Source organism: Cordyceps javanica, chromosome 4, assembly GCF_051103115.1.
Source record: "Cordyceps javanica chromosome 4, complete sequence".
In the NCBI taxonomy this organism is placed as follows: domain Eukaryota; kingdom Fungi; phylum Ascomycota; class Sordariomycetes; order Hypocreales; family Cordycipitaceae; genus Cordyceps; species Cordyceps javanica.
This window is the reverse complement of record NC_139298.1, coordinates 3,539,455-3,557,830: the sequence shown is the minus strand read 5'-3', so window position 1 is coordinate 3,557,830 and position 18,376 is coordinate 3,539,455. Positions and strand designations below refer to the sequence as shown.

The 18,376-nt window shown below is 53.7% G+C and overlaps 6 protein-coding genes across 6 annotated transcripts; 3 read left to right on the top strand and 3 right to left on the bottom strand.

The window, feature by feature from the left end:
- Positions 1-909: 909 nt before the first annotated feature.
- V2A60_006974 (uncharacterized protein) lies at positions 910-3,704 on the top strand (the record flags this gene model as incomplete). Its single annotated transcript, XM_083258264.1, has 2 exons — positions 910-1,083; positions 1,707-3,704. The coding sequence occupies 2 exons, from the start codon at positions 910-912 to the stop codon at positions 3,702-3,704; spliced, it is 2,172 nt and encodes a 723-aa protein (XP_083114390.1).
- Positions 3,705-4,544: 840 nt separating this feature from the next.
- V2A60_006973 (uncharacterized protein) lies at positions 4,545-5,186 on the bottom strand (the record flags this gene model as incomplete). Its single annotated transcript, XM_083258263.1, has 1 exon — positions 4,545-5,186. One exon carries the CDS (start codon positions 5,184-5,186, stop codon positions 4,545-4,547), a length of 642 nt encoding a protein of 213 aa, XP_083114389.1.
- A 2,997-nt stretch (positions 5,187-8,183) lies between these two features.
- Positions 8,184-10,251, top strand: V2A60_006972 (glycolipid translocation protein; the record flags this gene model as incomplete). Its single annotated transcript, XM_083258262.1, has 2 exons — positions 8,184-9,991; positions 10,080-10,251. 2 exons carry the CDS (start codon positions 8,184-8,186, stop codon positions 10,249-10,251), a joined length of 1,980 nt encoding a protein of 659 aa, XP_083114388.1.
- Positions 10,252-10,337: 86 nt separating this feature from the next.
- Positions 10,338-12,252, bottom strand: V2A60_006971 (RNA-dependent ATPase DBP3; the record flags this gene model as incomplete). Its single annotated transcript, XM_083258261.1, has 3 exons — positions 10,338-10,491; positions 10,551-10,663; positions 10,714-12,252. The coding sequence occupies 3 exons, from the start codon at positions 12,250-12,252 to the stop codon at positions 10,338-10,340; spliced, it is 1,806 nt and encodes a 601-aa protein (XP_083114387.1).
- A 650-nt stretch (positions 12,253-12,902) lies between these two features.
- V2A60_006970 (spindle checkpoint protein MAD2) lies at positions 12,903-13,826 on the top strand (the record flags this gene model as incomplete). Its single annotated transcript, XM_083258260.1, has 5 exons — positions 12,903-12,992; positions 13,048-13,073; positions 13,130-13,168; positions 13,223-13,251; positions 13,312-13,826. The coding sequence occupies 5 exons, from the start codon at positions 12,903-12,905 to the stop codon at positions 13,824-13,826; spliced, it is 699 nt and encodes a 232-aa protein (XP_083114386.1).
- A 259-nt stretch (positions 13,827-14,085) lies between these two features.
- Positions 14,086-16,585, bottom strand: V2A60_006969 (ubiquitin-specific protease UBP14; the record flags this gene model as incomplete). Its single annotated transcript, XM_083258259.1, has 4 exons — positions 14,086-14,233; positions 14,289-16,387; positions 16,436-16,503; positions 16,558-16,585. 4 exons carry the CDS (start codon positions 16,583-16,585, stop codon positions 14,086-14,088), a joined length of 2,343 nt encoding a protein of 780 aa, XP_083114385.1.
- Positions 16,586-18,376: the final 1,791 nt, after the last annotated feature.

The window sequence follows — 18,376 nt, the reverse complement described above, 5'->3', positions numbered from 1 at the left end:
GTCCGCAGAGGGCTGCAGAATCCACAAAGGCCTGCAGAGTACTGTGTACAGAGAGCTACAAAGAGCTGCAGAGAGCTACAGAGATCTGCAAAAGGTTGGCATAGAGCTGTACCCAACAATCTCCTACTCATCGTTACAGTGGTAAAGGACTGCTGGAATACACCTCGGATGACCGCTAAATCTGCCAACCCCCCACCTCCCCATCCAAGACCCTGCAGGGCGTGATGGATAGGTACCTAGAAAGGCAGGCAAGCAGGCTAGCAGGCTTGTACTGGCAGCCTGGCACATGCTGCCATCCACTTGGCCACTGTACTGTCACCCCGCTAATCCAAGCCAAGTTAGGCAAATCAGCTACTTCGCTCGCCGACCCTCTTCGTTTTGCCCAACCTCGCGACAACTACTTGAAACACAACATGTCAACGTCGTCGGCTTCCTCGTCTCTTGTCCTCTCTCTCGTCCGTCCCTTTCATTGACGCCATATTTACTTTTTGATTTCACGCTCGAATTTTCTCTTCCCGTTCTCCCCAAACCTACGCCCGTCACGTCTTCGACCGCGATCCCTACGCCTACACCACTCAACACCGCCTACAAACGCCAGCATCACCACCACCAAACCGCATTCCCTCGCCTCCCTTGGCAATAACCTTTTCCCGCTATACGCCGCCGACTCTGCCCCCCCCCTCTTCCATCGTCCCATTTCCAGTCCACCATCGTTCGTATCCTCAAGCCGCCAGTTCCAAGTACCATGGTCCTCCCGTGGCTCTCGACAGTTCAGGTTCGCTACGTCACGCTGCTGCTCTCACCCGTGGCGTCGTCACAATAACCGACCAAGACGATATCACTTTTTCTTTACTTCAACATCCCCGGCCGCAGACAACACCCCGTCGCGACTGCGCTCATCCGTCCGAGATGATGCTGCCGTCGCGCAGATCGACTCCTACACCCGACGGTCGCCGTTCCGCGACACCTTCTGCCACCTTGCAGTGCTGTTGTGGTCGCCCTCACTGTCCGGCCCTGCGAAGAAATACAAACATCATCGAAGCAGTCGAGAAAGATGCTCATACGGCTGCACAGCTCGGTCAGGTAAGGCAATCAATATCTTCTTTCTTGCTTTTCTTTTCTTTTTCCCGTCCTCTTCACTCTTCCCTATCGCGTGTTCCCGCGTCCACTGTGGCTGCCTGTCTCTCCCTCCGCCCTTGTTCCCAGCGTATCGGCTCGCTCCTTGGCTCCCCTCCCTCCTCCACACACGCATGTCACCATAATTTGCGTTCCAGTCTGGCAACGGCCATCTAATACGCCGCTTCATGCGACCCTTTTTCGCGTCCCTTTCCCACTCAGCGCTAGCTCTCCTCGGGGCCGGATCCTCAGCCTGCTGTATCCAATCGTTGTCCCATTCCTTGGAGCCCATTTTTGCGCGCGCGCTTCCGATAAACATGCCCTTTGTTTTTTTTTTTTGCTTTTGCTGCGAGCTCGGCGCTTCTTCACTCAGCTAGCCACACGCCTTGTGTCCCTGGTCACAGCCGTTACATGCCTCCCGCAATGCCTTTATCGGTCTCACCCAATCTTGCTTTTGCTTCTCCTTGTTTCTGTTTTTTTTCTGCACCATCTGCACCATCTGTACTCAACTTGACATCACCCATCGAATACGCGCATCGATTTGGCCGCATCATGCAGTGAATCATTCTCACTAACCGTCGCACACACAGGCTCTGCTTGCCCGTCACGAGGCCTACAAGGCCGACGCCGAGCGAGATCGCCTTGAACTTACTGCTCGCATCGCCCGTCTGGAGATGGAGAACCGTGTGCTCGAAGCAGCCAATGCGGCTAAAATCGAAGAGAACCGCGCCCTTTTAGATCAGCTCGAGACACTCAATACCACCGTCTCCGACGCCGACTTTAAAATCAGACTGCTCGAAACTAATTTGCTCTCCTCAAATCAGACTGTACGTCGTCTCGAGAGCACCGCCGCGCGTGCTGCCGACGCCGAGCGTCACCTCGCCTTGCTTGAGCAGGAGCAGGACCGCTTGCATGAGGAGCTCCGTTCTGCTAGGGAAGATTCTCGCTCCCACGCCCTGCGTTGCAAAGAGGCCCAGCGCGGCGTCACTGATATGCAGGATCAGCTCGACCGCTTGGAAGCCGAGGCCACACAGGAGCGCCAACGCCATGCCGACATTATCCAGCGTATGGAACGACAGCGCGAAGTTGAGAAGCAGCTCGACGCTGCTGCTGGTCGCCTCAAAGGTGCGGCCGCCACCCGTTCTCTACAAAATGATGGTAAAAACAACAAAATCATCGGCCACTTTGTTCGCGATCTCCTTCAAGATAATGCCAATCTCCAGCTGGGAATCGCTGAGCTTAGAGAGCTTCTCGAAAACTCCAACGACGAGGTCCACACCTTGCGAGAGCAGATCATGTACCAACAACCTTCTCAAGAAGATGAATTTGCCAGTCCGGCCTCCACACTCAAAGCTGAGCTTGAAGGCAAGCTGGACGACCGCCCACATCACATCGGGCCTGCCCTCTCGCAAGAACTGCATGTCCACCACCACTATCACGCCGCGCCCTCACCGAAATCTTCAAAAAAGCTCAAGAGGACTAAAGCAGGTCTGCTTCCCTTGGGCATCTGCACACCTCCTACATCTCTTTCAGCACCCGGCACGCCACCCCAGACTGCCTCGGAATGGGGCGGCCGTCTGCCATCCTCACCCACGGCCCCTGCTCTTCTATCTCGTGCCAGCCGGGAAGACATGACTCCAACTACTTCGAAACCCCCGCCAGTTTGGTCTGCACCATCACAACTTCAAGCCGAGATGGATTACTCATCCTCGGTTCCCAGCTCGCCCCTGGCCAACCGCAAGGCCACGTTTGATTCGGATCCTTCCACAGCGATGGCATCGCCCTCCACGAGCCTTGACCCATCGTCTCCGCTTTGGCTGCCTTCGCACGCCAAACACCACTCGGTGGCCTCGTCGCATAGTTTTCGCTCGTTTGCCTACCTAGACTCGGAGCCGGACCTCCCCCCCATGCCACGAGAACCGATACCCGAAGAAGAGGAGTTGAGCGCTGGCCATGACCTCGGCGAGGCGTCCTCGGACGGGTTTAATACAGACGCTATTGACACGCGACCCAGCAGCATCATGTCACCCCGGCCTCATCTGCGCAGGACTGCCTCGCACGAGTCCATCATGTCACTTTCAGGAGGCTTGGACATCCACACGTTGCAAACCCGCCCCAGCCAAATGACCTTGCGCCCTCTGGGTGGCGCCGACGCTGTCGTCACTGGCGTCGTGGCTCAGCCCACCCTATCTCGCTCCTCCAACAAGCGAAGCGATGTCGCCCTACGCGACAACTTTGCTGGGCTCAGGACTCCGCGTACCGTTTCTTCGCCAACCACGAGCTCTCAGAGAAAATCCCGCGGCTGGACAGCCTGGCGACCATGGGGCAGCAGTGGAGGCAATGCGGAAGCGAACACATCGAGCCCTTGCCCTACGGTCAACGTGGTCCCTCCCCAGGAACCAATAACGCCGCTCAAGAAGGAAAAAGAAAGGGATGTGGATCGGTCACCTGGCATCAACCAACCTGGATCTATTCCTGGATTCCAAGAGTATTGGGCATCGCAAAAGCGAAAGGGAGCGCCGTCACAAGTTACCACGCAAGCTATTGATCGCGACGCACTGAATGAAGGCCTTCAAGGCCTGGACTAAAAGTATATCTACACAGCACATACGCCACATCGGGTGGCCTAATAACATTACAAGAATGGGATAGAAAGCGAGCTTGGATTACCTGTTTTTGTCTTTTTTTGCATACATGTACGGAGTTTACTATTACACAATGTGGTTGGCTGTAATGGGCTGGATAACCCATGAATGGTTCCGCATGCGATACCCTCGGCCGCACTAGGCCGTCTCTTTTTTTATTATTGACATGATGAATATATATGAATCGAGAGCTGTTATTTATTCACGCACCATGAAGGATGCGTTGGAGAGTGATGGTGACGATGTGTTAGACAATCCGCGAGAGCCGAGTGAGACCCTATCGTCGCAAGTGTCTGATAATCCCTCTAGATTCAAGACAAGAATATCTTCTTCGCTGTCTCAGACCGGAACTGGCATGCCAATGAGCTCACGTTTGGCCCGGCTCTCCCTGAATATCGAACCTTGCAGATCACTGGACAATTACATTTTGGATGGGTCAATTCCTAGTAGATGGCTGAAGAAAATCGTTCATATTCAAGTCTCCTAAATAGTATAGCGAGTGTCAGGAGGGGCGATTGCCCTGTCCTGACAGTACCTGTTGTCAAAGTACAAAAGCGATGGGTAGTCCGGCTACCAGTTCTCCAGTATACATCTTGCCCAAAAGCAAAAGGGTGTCAATACACTTCTCTTCAATTTCCGTCATGGTCGTAGTACGTTTCGTAAATGTAGTTCAATCATAGTATGCCCATCTTTCCACCTTCCAAAAAGACAAGGGGGAAAGTTGCCCTCGACTGAGCCGACAACTCTCAGAGGTCGAGGGAATAGGGATCGAGCGGAGAGCCTCTAGCTGGAGGAGGGTGCAGCGGCCGCGGGCTTGCGCACAAACTTGAACGTCCTCGGGCCTGTGGCGCGGGGCGCGGCAACGCCGCCGCGACTGACGCCGGTAGCAACAGTAGCAGCGCGCACGGCATCGCCGATGGGATGACCAGTCGGCAGGACCGCACGTCTTTTGGCGGCGGCAGCCGAGGTGGAGGAGCTGGACGCACTGCTAGAAGGAGAAGATGAAGACGCGGAGGAGCTAGACGTGGTGCTGGAAGAAGCAGACGAAGAAGTACTGGTGGTAGCAGTAGTGGTAGAAGTAGTAGACGAGCTTGGCGTGGTGCTGGAAGACGCAGAAGAGGAAGAGGAGGAAGTAGTGGTGGTGCTGGACGAAGAGGCGGATGTACTGGACGTGGCCGCTGATGAAGAGGAGGCCGCCACGGTCATCTTGGCCCGCGCAACAGCCGGGTCGCCGGCCGTGGGAATGGGTATGTTCGGAAGAGCACCCGTGGCGGAGCTGGTGGACGAAGAGGACGACGAGGACGACGTCGCCGGTGCCGCGACGTCGCCGACGGGGCTGCCGGTGGGCAGGATCTGACGCCGGGCAGCGTCGGCCGACTGTGCGGCGAAGACGAGGGCGAGGACTTGGAGCGTCTTGAATTGCATGGCTGCTGGACAATATGTAGAAAGGCAAATGAAAATAGAAAGAAGTAGAAGAACAGAAAATGAGGCGGCTGAGGAACTATCTACTATTCCTAGTATGTATGATGTGGATATGAGTGAAAATATCTCCGGCTTTTGAAAGGGGCAGGGAGAGAGCTTATATATCTCTTTCTCACGACAATTGTCGTATATACGGCGTGGACTGTTTAGCAAGGAACCCATCTCTAGTCAAGAAGCTGTCCATTTGTGAGCTGCTGTAGCCCTCTGAAACAGGTTCATGAGCAGATCATCAACCGATCTTTTCCAGAACTAGAGGTTCAGAGACATCGAGGCCACCAAAGCAGGGTTTCCATGATGATGATCGCATTCCAGGACGTTCTTCTTCGCAATAAGCTAATCCACTCAGTGTCGGGCTAGGGGTTTTTTTTTGCTAATGCGCGTCAGTGCGATTGTTTCACGGGCTCAGAATGAAAAGGAAGAAGAAGAAGGAGACTGGTTTTCGAGCTTATAGCATGGCCACCAACAAGATGTTGTTGGTCCGGCAGTGGGTCGAGAGTAGCAACATGGAGAGATTGTTGCTCATAGTGGGAAAAAATTGGCCGGTGAAGGAAGTACAGCTGCGAAGAGGAGAAAGAGGACATGAAGAAAAAAAAATTAGAGAGACAATATCCCGTGAACAGCGTCCTCAAATCGATTGACACCGAGATGGCGGAAGCGCGATTCGAATCTCTTGCTGTGAGGCCCGAACGAACGAGCAGCAAGCCTGTCGTGAGCGATCGCGTGCCATGTTAGCTAAAGAGATGGGAACGGAGGTAGAAAGGGACGATCTTCGGGGAAAGAAGAAAAAAAGGAATGACGACATTCCCGTCTAGTCTCGGGGTTTGAATGTGTCATGGTGCACAATTTGGAGTTTGAGACGTTCCTCTACGCGGGCGTTTCATCGCGGGAAGGGCCATGTCAGGGTCGTACCTCTGACAACACCGCCAAAGTCTACCGCCTCGGATGAGGGAATTACGTTCGGGGAAAAAAAGACACGAAGCCAGAGACAGCTCGAGCTAACTAATTGTAAACCTGTCGCCAGCTGCGTGATGCGTGGTTGGAATGTGGTATGTGACGTACGACGCGGTGGACCACATTCTTGGCTGCATCTTGCCGCTAAGAGCCCTCAAGCTGGCAGCTGGTTAGATATCGGAGAAAAAAAAAGAAGAGAAAATCTTTTCATTAATGTGGCAACACGGAGGGTTTATTGGTCAATTGTTCGTCGATTAGGGCTCACGCTCAAAGGTGCGCAGGCAGAGCCTGTTGGTGAGAAGCCAACACAAGTCACGAAGCACGTACCAACTCGGAGCCGGGCAGCAGAACGAGACGAGGTCCTGCAGTTGAAGCTTTACAAGAGTCTAGAAAGCGAGGTCGGAATTACCACTCTTCTTTCCCTGCAGACCCAAACTCCCGTGCCCCCTTACACTCCCTGTTTTGGTGCTGGCTGTTTATCCCCCCACCCCCCCAGGCCCGTCTCTTTTTGGCGCAAAGATATACATATGGGGTAATCCAAGACATTATGCCTCGTGCAGAGACTTGGCACATAGACAGCCTCGGACTACAAGAAAACGAATGACGTATTCGTGCATCGGCAAGGCTCCGCGCAGCCGCTAGTTAGCAGTCACCAGAGCTTGCCCCGTCCCTTTTTGCCGTCATATTCGACTACTCACGTACTAGCACGAGGATATCTGTGCCTGGGGATTCTATAGAAATTCTCTCTAGAGAGTTGATCTAGAAATGTGAGGACCGAACCATCCAATGACGTGCAGGGTAGGGCTGTAAGGCGCGTCATCACTCGATTCCGACGCTGGTAACAATCATGGGTTTGAGAGACACGAGACGTCATCGGTGCTCGTACATGAGGGCTTTGAGGTAGAGTTGACGAATAGACATGCTCCTTTGTTATACTTTAGGTGGTGAGAAGTCAGAAATGAAGATGATGACAAAATCGCAATGGCCTCCGACACAATGATGAGATTTAGGACAAGGTAACCTTTGAGAGCCTGATCAGTTACGAAGGTCACCATTCTTACTAGGTATCCCGCCATTTTATTTATTTTTTTCCACATTGCACAACTACATTGGTATCCTGACTTTTCCTAGCTTTGCTTCTACTTAACCCTCCTTCCTCAAGCGATCAGCTCGACGCTCCGTGATGGGTGATTTTCAAGTAATCGGTCAAACACCTGAGAGCAGATTTGGGAGGATAGGCCACGCAGAGTCTATTTATATGGAAAGTTCAGCAACGAGGCCAATCAGAACGCTACTCCAACTGATTCTCCTGGGCATTTCAAAGAGAAATTCACTTGTCGTCCTATGACGGGACATAGGGAATGACTCCCCTTCTCCCCGGACCCCGGCGAAAAAGAAACCTGTAGATGGAGACGGAGAGACAATTTAGAATCGACATGTTTCTGTAGTCAACTTTGTATCACGGAGAATTAGTCATTGGACAAGAATCAAGACTCGCATCTGGAGCAAAACTCCCAACCCCTAGACAACATTGTCTCACGGACCTGTGCTTCCCCATATAGGTTCTTTCGGCAGCAGCCAGAAGTCACAACTATCGCCCAGACACTATCGAAATGAATACAAGAGTAGAGATCGAGACGCCTCGTCTTCTCTTCAAATCATTCACGGATGAGAAAAAAAAAAAGTCTACTGGGCACAGTTTTGCGCCGGACACTACAAGTGCCGCGAAGACATCCAATCAAACGCCCCGCCAGAGCCCAATCTGGCCAACGCGCCGCCGCCGCCTCCTCCCTTTTGATCTCTCTCCACTCACCACTACATCTTGAAATCCTCAAACGCTTCAGCGCCAGTTGGGAAAAAAAAGCCCACCTCATCCCCCCCCCTCTGGCGGCACGGCCCTCCCAAATTTTTTTCCTTCTCTCGCCCCCTTCAGCTTTCATATCCCGAGAGAGAGAGAGAGAAAAAAAAAAAGCAACCCAAGTCTTCACCATGGCGCCAAAGGCAAGGAAAGGCGGCTCGGCGCCGAAGCAGGCCAAGCCAGTCAAGGGCAGCGCCGTGACGACGGCCAAGGCGGCGCCGACGAGGACGGGGACGGCAGCAGGCGGGCCTTCTTCTTCTTCCGCGACCATGGTCCAGGGCGCGTCCATCCTCATCATCCTGCAGCTCGTCTCGCGCCTCATCACCTTTGTCGCCAACCAGCTCCTCGTGCGCTACCTCACGGCCCCGCTGCTCGGGCTGTCGACGCAGCTCGAGGTCTACTACCTCTCCGTCCTCTTCTTCGCGCGCGAGAGCCTGCGCGTGGCCATTCAGCGCCAGGGCAGCATCGGTGACGGCGTCAAGACGGTGCCGCTGCCGTCGCCAGCCGAGGCAGAGGCGGCGGAGGATGACGCCACACCACCCGCGCCTGCTGGCAGCGTCGTCAAGGACAGCGACGACCGGGAAAAGGAAAAGGAAACGGCAACGCATCAGCCGGCGCAGTCGACGAAAAGGCCCTCACTCGACCCCGTCGAGAGCCAGGCCCTCATCAACCTCGGCTACCTGTCCATTGCGCTGGGCACCGTCACCAGCCTCGCGCTGGGCTGGACGTACCTCGCCTACGCCAACCCGGCCACGCTGGGGACGCCGTACATGACGCTGTCGCTGCAGGTGTACGGCCTCGCCGCCCTGGTGGAGCTGCTCTCGGAGCCGTGCTTCGTGCTGCTCCAGTCCGTCATGCTGCTGCGCACCCGCGCCGCCGCCGAGTCCATCGCCGCGTGCGTGCGCTGCTTCGTCGTCTTCACCACGGCCGTCCACGCCGCCCGCCGCGGCGTCGAGGTGGGCGTCATGCCCTGGGCGCTCGGCCAGCTCGCCTACGGCTCCGCGCTCGTCCTCGTCTACGTCTCCTCGGGCTGGCGCATCGGCCGCCTCGTCGGCTACTCGCTGCTGCCGCGCCGCATCCCCGACGCCCGCCCCGGCGCCTTCATCCTCTCGCGCTTCTACAGGCCGACCATCCGCCTCGCCGGCAGCATGATGACGCAGAGCCTCGTCAAGCACGTCCTCACGCAGGGCGACACGTTTCTCATCTCCCTCCTGGCCTCGCCCGTCGTCCAGGGCTCCTACGCCCTCGCCAATAACTACGGCGGCCTGCTTGCCCGCCTGCTCTTCCAGCCGATCGAGGAGTCCACGCGCAGCTACTTTTCCAAGTTGCTCGTCAAGCCGGAGAAGACGCCTTCGGCTGTCCGCGAAGCCAACAAGAGCCTTCACACACTCCTACGGCTCTACCTCCTGCTGTCCGGCTTTGTCGTAAGCATCGGGCCCTTTGCGGCACCGCCGTTGCTGCGCATCGTCGTCGGCAGTCGTTGGGATGGTTCGGGCGCCGGGGACGTCCTTGCCGTTTATTGCCTCTACGTGCCCTTCCTCGCTGTCAACGGCCTGACCGAATCCTTTGTCGCCAGCGTCGCCACCGAGGCCGAGGTCCACCGCCAGTCCGTCTGGATGGGCTTCTTCTCCGCAATGTTTGCCGGCTCGGCGTACCTCTTCATGGGCGTCCTGGGCCTGGGTGCCCAGGGCCTCGTCTATGCCAACATTGTCAACATGTTTTGCCGCATCGTCTGGAGCCTTCTCTTCATCAAACGATATTTCGCTCGTTACAACGACGCCTTTTCTGTGCGTAAACTTATCCCCGATGAGACCATTGCTGTCTCCGTCTCTACATTTGCTGGCCTGTATCAAGCAGGCATTGTAAAGGACGTCGAAGAGGCCCCTCTGACGGCTGCCATTATGATTGGTAGCTCCGGTGTGGTGCTGCTCTTGTTGATGTAAGTCATTTTATTGCCCCTGTATAATGATATCGGACCCAAACTTTTTGCAGGTATTACATGATAAAACTGACATAATTTTCAACAGATTGTTCATGGAGAAGGATTTTCTCGTCGAGTGTGTAGACTCTCTCGGCGAGCCTCCCAAGGAAGGGGGTAACGAGGGCTTCAAGGAAAGCCCCAAGGAAACCCCCCAAGAGAACCTCAAGGATAGCCAGAAAGACATCGTCAAGAGCTCCAAGAAGAGCTCCAAGAAATAATGTATAAAATATGAAACCAGAAAACCCAAAAACTCCGCATGGCAAATAAAACAATGCATTGCATCAGCAACAGCCGAAATCTACGTCTAGTCAAAAGTAATCTTTGTCGCCTTTTGGTTCATGTCAACATCCTTGAAGAAGGATCCGTACATGTCGTGCGTCTTCTTCTTGACAGTCGTGCCAAATTTGAGGAGCTCGTCCGGCACCGGTTGGTTGGCGCCCTTGAGAATATTGACGAGTCTGCAATCATCTGTTAGCTATCGTTCTTTGACATGTGGAAAGAGAATCTTAAAACTTACGAGCCAGAGTGAGCTTTGTCCTGTACTGTGAAGAATGTAATAGCATCACCAGTCTTGCCAGCGCGGCCGGTACGACCGATTCTGTGGACGTAATCCTCAATCGTCAAAGGAAACTAAACCGTTAGCGATAAAACTCGTTTATTGCAGGGCGAGCTGCACATACAGTAACATTGATGACGAGTTTGACCTCGGGAATATCCAGGCCACGAGCGGCAACATCAGTGGCAACCAGAACCGGGGTGTGACCCTGCTTGAAAGCCTCAAGAGACTTGGTCCGCTGTTCCTGGCGCAGATCACCGTGAATGCCACCGACATTGATACCCTTGCGGCTAAGGAAGTTCTCCACGCGCGTGGCTTCTTTTTTGTATAGGCAGAACACCAAAATACGGTCGTTCTTCTTGCCACCCTGCTGGTGCTGCTTCAGCACCTGCAGCAGGCGGAACTCCTTATCCTTGCCGTCCATGACCTCGACGCGCTGCGTGATGCGCGTGTTGGCCTGCAGCTCGACCGCGCCGTTCTCCGTCTCCTTGCCGCCGGAGCCAATGGCAATCTTGACGGGCTCAACCATGAACGTGGAGGCGAGGGACTGCACCGAAAACGGCCAGGTCGCGGTGAACATGAGCGTCTGGCGCTTCTCGCGCGCGGGGCAGCTGCCAAGAATCTGCTTGATGTCCTCCTCGAACCCCTTGTCAAGCATACGATCGGCCTCGTCAAGAACCACGAAAGCGCAGCCGCTCAGGTTGACAGTGTCATCCGACATGAAGTCCTTGAGACGGCCGGGCGTGGCGACGATAATGTCGGCGCCACGGCTAATCAGTGCACGCTGCTCGTCTTTGGACGACCCACCATAGAGGCAGACGCACTTGAGGCGCGCGAGGGCGGCGAGAGCAGAAAGCTGCTCGTGTGTCTGCATAGCAAGCTCGCGAGTCGGAGAGACGACGACGGCCTTGGTGCCGCGCTTGCCAATGGCAGCAACGGCCTGCACGCAGGGCAGCGCGAAAGCCATGGTCTTTCCGGAGCCAGTCTCCGCAACGCCGACCACATCACGACCGGAGAGGGTAAAGGGCCAGGAGGCGGCCTGGATCGGCGTAGGTGCCTTGTAGTTGGCGAACGGGGTGCCTTTCTTGGTCAAGAGATCTGTCGGAGGGAGATGGGCGAATTCAAGGATCGGTCGCAGTGTAGCTTCGCTTGACTTGGGGTCGGTGATTGTGATTTGGTTCGTCTGGAGGAAGGCGTCGATATCAGCCTGCGCCACACCATTGAGAGCATCGGTCTGATGGTAGCCGTTGGCGCCCGATGAGGGCGGTGTGGCCGCGTTCTTGTTCTTCTTCTCCTTCTTCTCCTTCTTGGGTTTGGGTGCCTCCTCCTGTGCTTCCTCTTCCTCATTGGCAACAGGATCAGTCTCCTCCTGAGCCTGCTTTTTGGCCTTCTTCGCCTCCTTCAGCTTCTTCTTCTCTTCCTTGCGGGCCTTCTTCTGGGCCTTAGCCTCCGCTTCGTCTTGGTCTTCCATGACTTCGTCAGAATCGTCGGCAGCGGCGGCTTCGGCCTTGCGCTTCTTTTCCTTCTTTTTCTCTTTCTTCTCCTTCTTCTCCTTTTTCAAGCGCGCCTTCTCCGAGGGTTCCTCATTGTCGACAGTCTTGGACTTTTTGACTGGGCGGATGGCCTCCTCGCTGTCGGCGATGGAGTGTTTGGTGGCGGCCATGGTCGCAACGTACACAATAAAAAGAGTATGCAGTGACAATTTAGAAATCAACACAATATGTGAAATGAGTCCTGAGGAAACAATTGAAATGGTACTGGCAAATGGTTTCGAATCCGTCCTGTTCGCCTTGTACAGTACAAGCCTACTCTTTTTTCTGCCAGGAAAAAAATCTGGCGGTCGGCAGAGGCGACCCAATGGCTGTCCAGAACGGGAAAATTCCAGCTTATCGATAGGAGAGGGGCACCATTACGCCACAGCTATAGCCACAGCCACAACCATAGCCACAGCTACCCCAGACCTGCAAAATGGAAACTTGATGACGTTTGAAAATTGTGCGTTTTATCTCTAATATGATGGTTCCAATAGAAAAAGTCAAGTGACGGTACTTGAAGCCTGTGCACATATTGCTAGACATTTCGTTGTGAAACGGTCAAATTATATAGAGTACAGCTGCTTCTCCCCCGCTACTTATTGAACCCCGCTGGACATCCACAGTAGCTACCGCCAGTCTCATGCGAAAGTAAACAACATCCCATCAATCTCACACAACGAAACTGCGCAGGCGACCAGATCCGACCGATCGCGCTTGGTACCCGCACCGCTTATATTCAGAAATTTGATCTTTGAATAGTGACCGACTGCCCGACACTATGCCGTCCGAGAAACCAACCAAAGAGAAGGACAAGAGCAAGGTGCACAAGCTGTCGCTCAAGGGCAGCGCCCGACTCGTCGCTGAATTTGTCAGTATTGCGTCGCATGCCCGATCTTTCCACACGGAGCTAACGATACTACCAGTTTCAATATTCTATCCACACAATCCTGTACGGGCGAACCGAACGAGGACTCCAACAACGAGGTGGACTGACTGAAGCAATAGATTCCAGCGAGGCGTGTACCCGGCAGAAGACTTTACAGCGTAAGACACAACAAGGCAGCAGCAGGAACGAATGGCAAGCTAACCACCGGATAGCGTCAAGAAATATGGCCTCAACATGTTAGGTTAGCCTACCTACGTCTCGAACTCGCTCGCAACCCAACCCCAAGCTAACAGATGCTTAGTCTCGTCGGACGACCAAGTGAAAGCATATATCAAGAAAATCATGTCCCAGCTCGATAAGTGGATGGTGGGCGGCAAAATCTCGCGACTCGTCATCGTCATCACAGACAAGGACACCGGCGAGCACGTTGAGCGTTGGCAGTTCAACGTGGACATCACCGCCGCGCCCAAGAAGTCCAAATCCTCTGCGGCGGGGGCTGGCGCGCGCGCTGATCAGGAGAATGCCGCGGGTGCCACGGCGCCCGCGCCCGAGCCGGAGAAGACGGAGCAGGAGATCCAGGCGGAGATTGCGGCCATCTTTCGCCAAATCACCGCGTCCGTCACTTTCCTGCCCCAGCTGAGCGGTGACTGCACCTTCAACGTGCTCGTATACGCCGACGCCGACAGCGATGTCCCTGTCGAGTGGGGGGACTCGGACGCCAAGGAGATTGAGAATGGTGAGCGTGTACAGTTGCGTGGGTTTAGCACGGCAAACCACCGAGTCGACACGCTTGTCAGCTATCGATTAGGCGATTAGGACAACTAGCTGATGCGAGATTCCCCGCGAAGCATTTGGGTTCCATGGTTTGGCGTTGGGTCTTCTATTCTTTGGCAGTATTTAAACATTTAATGAATGAAGTGATAAAAAAACAATGGCGTGCTTTTTCTTTTTTCGACATGTCTGCGTCTACTCCAGCTTGAATACGCCCCGTAATGCAACTTGCCTTCTCTCAACTCCGGCCTATATGCTTCTGCTTTTTGTTTATACCCCGTTTCGCAAACATACCCAGCACCGTCTAACATCTCGAGAAAAAGTATACGTATGCAAACTTGCGCATTTCCTCCACCTCATACGCCTCCACTACCTTCTCATCATTGAAAAGGACCCAAGTAGAGCCGCTGGCATCCTCAATGTTTGGTTTACGGAGAAATGCGACGTAATGACTACTACGATGTTAGTGATAGTGCAAGACTTCGGGTGAGGTGGAAATATTTTTACCCAGCATGAATGCTTGTCCCCTTGTGGCAGGCAATAGATTGGAGCTGGAAGAGTGCTGGCAAGGTTGCTGTTCCTGGCGGGTCTTGGGATGTGGTAGGCGCTGCACTGGTTCCCTCGTCGTCGTATTCGCCTTGGTCATCGGGATGACTGAACAGCCATTCAACAGCACGCTCCATATCTCCGCCCGTCTCCTTGAGAGCTTTCTTGGCTTGAGGTGCAGCAAAACCCATAGCACCTAGCAGCTCGATCTTTTCGGGATCGGCCGTTGACGCGGCACCGCTGGACTGCCCATCAATGACTAGTGGCGAGTCATCAACGTTGGGATCTTCTATATGATCGAATAGCCATGCTGCAGCTTGTTCGGCAGAGTTTTCTGCAGCGTAAAGTGCCTTTATGCAGCGATTACGATGGAAGCCGAAAGACTCAAGCTGCGCGAGAGCAGCATCATTAGGCACGAATGACGGTGTTTGCGGCTCGGGCTCTTCCGGCAACAGTTCCTCATTTGACTGCTGCCCTTTAGCGAGATAGCTATCAAGATGGAAGGGCTCGTCCGGCACAATGACAGGAACGTCAACTTTGACGGGAACCCAATTGATGACCGTCATCTTTCTCGCATTGACGACGAGTGTATCGGGGAATGTTTTGAAAAGAGACTGCTTGGTGTAGCCATCTTTGCTCCCACATGCCGTGCAAGTCAGCTCGACCCTTTCAGCACTGGTGAAATTGTCCAGGCACTCCTTTAGGGTTACAGGCCTGTAAGCCTCAAGCTGAGCATTCTCTCCCTCAGCGGCTGGCAGCTTCTCGAGAGGTACATCAATGAATATGCTATCCTGCTCATTGGTACTATATTTGACCTTCTTGCAGGACAAACACTGTAGCCTTTGTTCCAAGACAAAACGGAACGCCTTTGTAGGGTCTGAAAGGGCATTCTCATGCTTGGATCTCGTGATAATCTTGAAGATATGCTGAAGGAATTCAAATGCGTCTTGTTGTCGCATAGTAGAGAATTCGGCGTGCCCTCGTCCGATCAAGTGTTTGAGCATAGAGGGAGCGAGACCCTGCTGGTGTGCTATGCCATTCTCATTTGTCAGTGCGGAATCTGGCTTCGAGTAGCGACCTGACCAGAGACCGTCGGCAACCTTTCGCAGCTGGGTTTCAAGATCACTGGCGGGATCATCGACAACTGGAAGGTCGTCATTGGGACGATAGTAGCGATCGCGGAAGGCAGGCATGTCCATGAGGCACTGCATAATACTGGCCATATAGCAGCTGTTGCCCAAATTCTTCAGGCCAGTGAGACCGGGCCCAAAAAGTGGTTTTAGTTCCTTGCCATCTTCTGTCGTCATGCTGAAGTCCCAGCGCAGATTTTGTTCTATCTGCATTTCGGTCAGGCTCTTTTCAGTCTTTTCTCTGTCAGCAAGAATGATGCCCCAGTGCGCAAGATGTGCGCCAAGATTTTCGTCAACGCGCTCGTCGTCACACTTATAACAGTATATATCAGCAGTTCCCTCGGGGGTAATGGAGCCCAACTTGACAGCGACGCCGTGCGACGACTCGTTGGAATGCGCTAGTGCATGAGAGTTGCCATCGACACCGCCCATCTGCTTCCTGCCACAGCCAAGATTCCCACACTCCAGGCAGAGCCAAAGGTTTTCTCGCAAGTCGCACGCATAGCAGTGGCCAAGTGTCCGTTGTTCAATCTTTCGAGATTCCGCTTGCTGCATCAGAAGAATGTGCTCGCAGCTAGCAAGCTCTTGTTCCCAGGCTTTGACCTCCTCGCTGCGAGAGAACGTGTTTGCCTTCATTACGCCCGAAATAACGGGGGCTAATTTGGGACCAGAAATATCAAGGTCGATGTCGCATTCGAGGCAGCGCGCCTTTAGAGCTGTATCGAAGCGGTCTTCGTCGGTCTCGGCGGCGATTGCCAATTTCGACATTTTCGCTGGTGGCTCGTCGCGAATGACTCTCTTACGAGTCCGGCGGATGTTTAAAATAATAGGGTGCGACCGGAGCACACTGTGTAGGCGACTATGTGCGCGTTCACCAGCACAGCCGCCGTTGAAGCACTGGAGACAGACATCGAGACCATCGGCATCATCCTATCGACGTTAGCTGTGGCCCAAGCCGAGAAAAGGGACACGACATACTAGAGAGTCAAAGCACTGAGTACAGTCCTCGCGATAAACTGACTGAGACAGGATTGGGGGGCTAAGATCTGCGTGATCGAGTTAGCGACGAGGTCAGCGCGGAGGAGGGTGAGAAGGCTGACTGGCCGCCTCTAGATGAGGGCAGGTCATGTTGTTGGCTGTTCAGCAACCGCAGAAGATTCAGTGTTGGAAAGATTTCCCAATATTTTGAGATATTTAGTAGAATTATCCTGAAGCGTGATGGAACTGGTTCTTGGAGGATTACAATGTTTGTTTGGAGGCTCGTCAGAAGATATGCAGTTTCTCAGTTTGCTAGCTGTCAACGCCAGCTCGGCGCAGCCCCACTATGACGGAGGCGGGGAGCTTCGCCATGGTGCCTGGAGAGTGGCGTTGGTTACCTAATCCTACTACCCAGTCAGGTAGGTACAGTGGCAGTGGGTTAGGTAGTTGCCTGCTAACTTAGCACCTACTAAACCTATAGGTAGGCAGCTACGAAGACAGCTGTTGGGGCCAGTCAGGTGGTTGATTCAGCTGCTGAAGAAGCCATTGAGCCACTATAACTGGAGGAAAGGCAACTGTAAAACGCTCATTTACATGCACCAAGTTAGCCTGTGAAGTTATGAGGCCATACTCAGACTTCGAACGAGCTTCAACTTCTCCATCGACTCGTCTAATCTCGAAAGCATTCATTGGTAACTGGTTGGTTGTGATTGCCTTGTTGTTGACAATTATCAACTAACCCGCCCGTCGTAGGGCACCCTTGACCTTCGTACGCTGGAGCAAACACGTAAAGCATTACCAAACCTCAAGCCCGTTTGGCAATCCTTTCGATCGTCCCAGCCGCAGAAAGGCACCGCCGAGTAATTTAAATGAGAAACGAGGTGTTTTCGGCGATATCGGGGCGCACATGCGCGGCCGCTGCGCAAGCCATACACGCGGCCAAACGAACGAGCCTGGTGCTGTACCCGCAGAGCTAAATACGAGGCTGTCAGCCTTACAGCGAGTATCTATATATGGCTGTTCAATGGCATACTGTTGTGTTGAGTTCCGTTTTGCAACGATGCATCATTGGAGCGCCGAGATTATGGATGCGACATCTAACAAGTGTAACGACGCCGCCTTTGGGCCTGTGGTCGCCTCTACTGCTTGTCGGGGGGGATTCGATTTCACCGGTGCGTGTCCAACTTCGGCAAGGCCGTTTTCACTCTTGATATTGACTACATAGTCAAATTTGAGGAAATTGCCCTATCAATCCTACCATCAAGCTTGTTCATTGCTGCTGCTACAGCACAATGTATACGCCTCTGGCGACATAAGTCACTCAAGGTTCGGCCATCATTGCTGCTTGCAGCTAAACTTGTACGTCAACTACATAGACCCTTCTTACTCGCTGCTGAGAGAATATAGGCAGCTATTGTGGCGTATTTCAGCATACAACTTGCGATATTGGTACAACAATCACTCCAGGTCACGGAGGCTTCCCAAAGTGCCACTGCTTCCGCAGCTATTGGCCTCATCGCGACCACTTCTCTTGGAGTACTGTCTATTCTAGAGCACAGAAATACCTCACGGCCGTCTTTTCTGATATCGGTGTATCTAATCCTTTCAATTCTTTTTGACATTGTACGAACCCGGACAGCTTGGCTCGGAGGCAGCTCTCGCGCCTTGGCGGGGACCACGACCGCCGCACTTGCCCTGAAATCGGTCATCTTGGCATTAGAGACGGCCAATAAGCGAGGAATCCTTCTAGAAGCATACTCAACACTGTCAAAAGAGGCTACAAGTGGTTTTCTCAGCCGTGGCTTGTTTCTATGGCTGGCCTCACTTCTCGTGGAGGGCTCTAAAAAGGCTCTGACATTAAAAGATTTGTTTGACATCCACGAGAAGCTTGATCCACACACGTTGGCAGAAGAGCTATCATATCAATGGGATAAAAGTAAG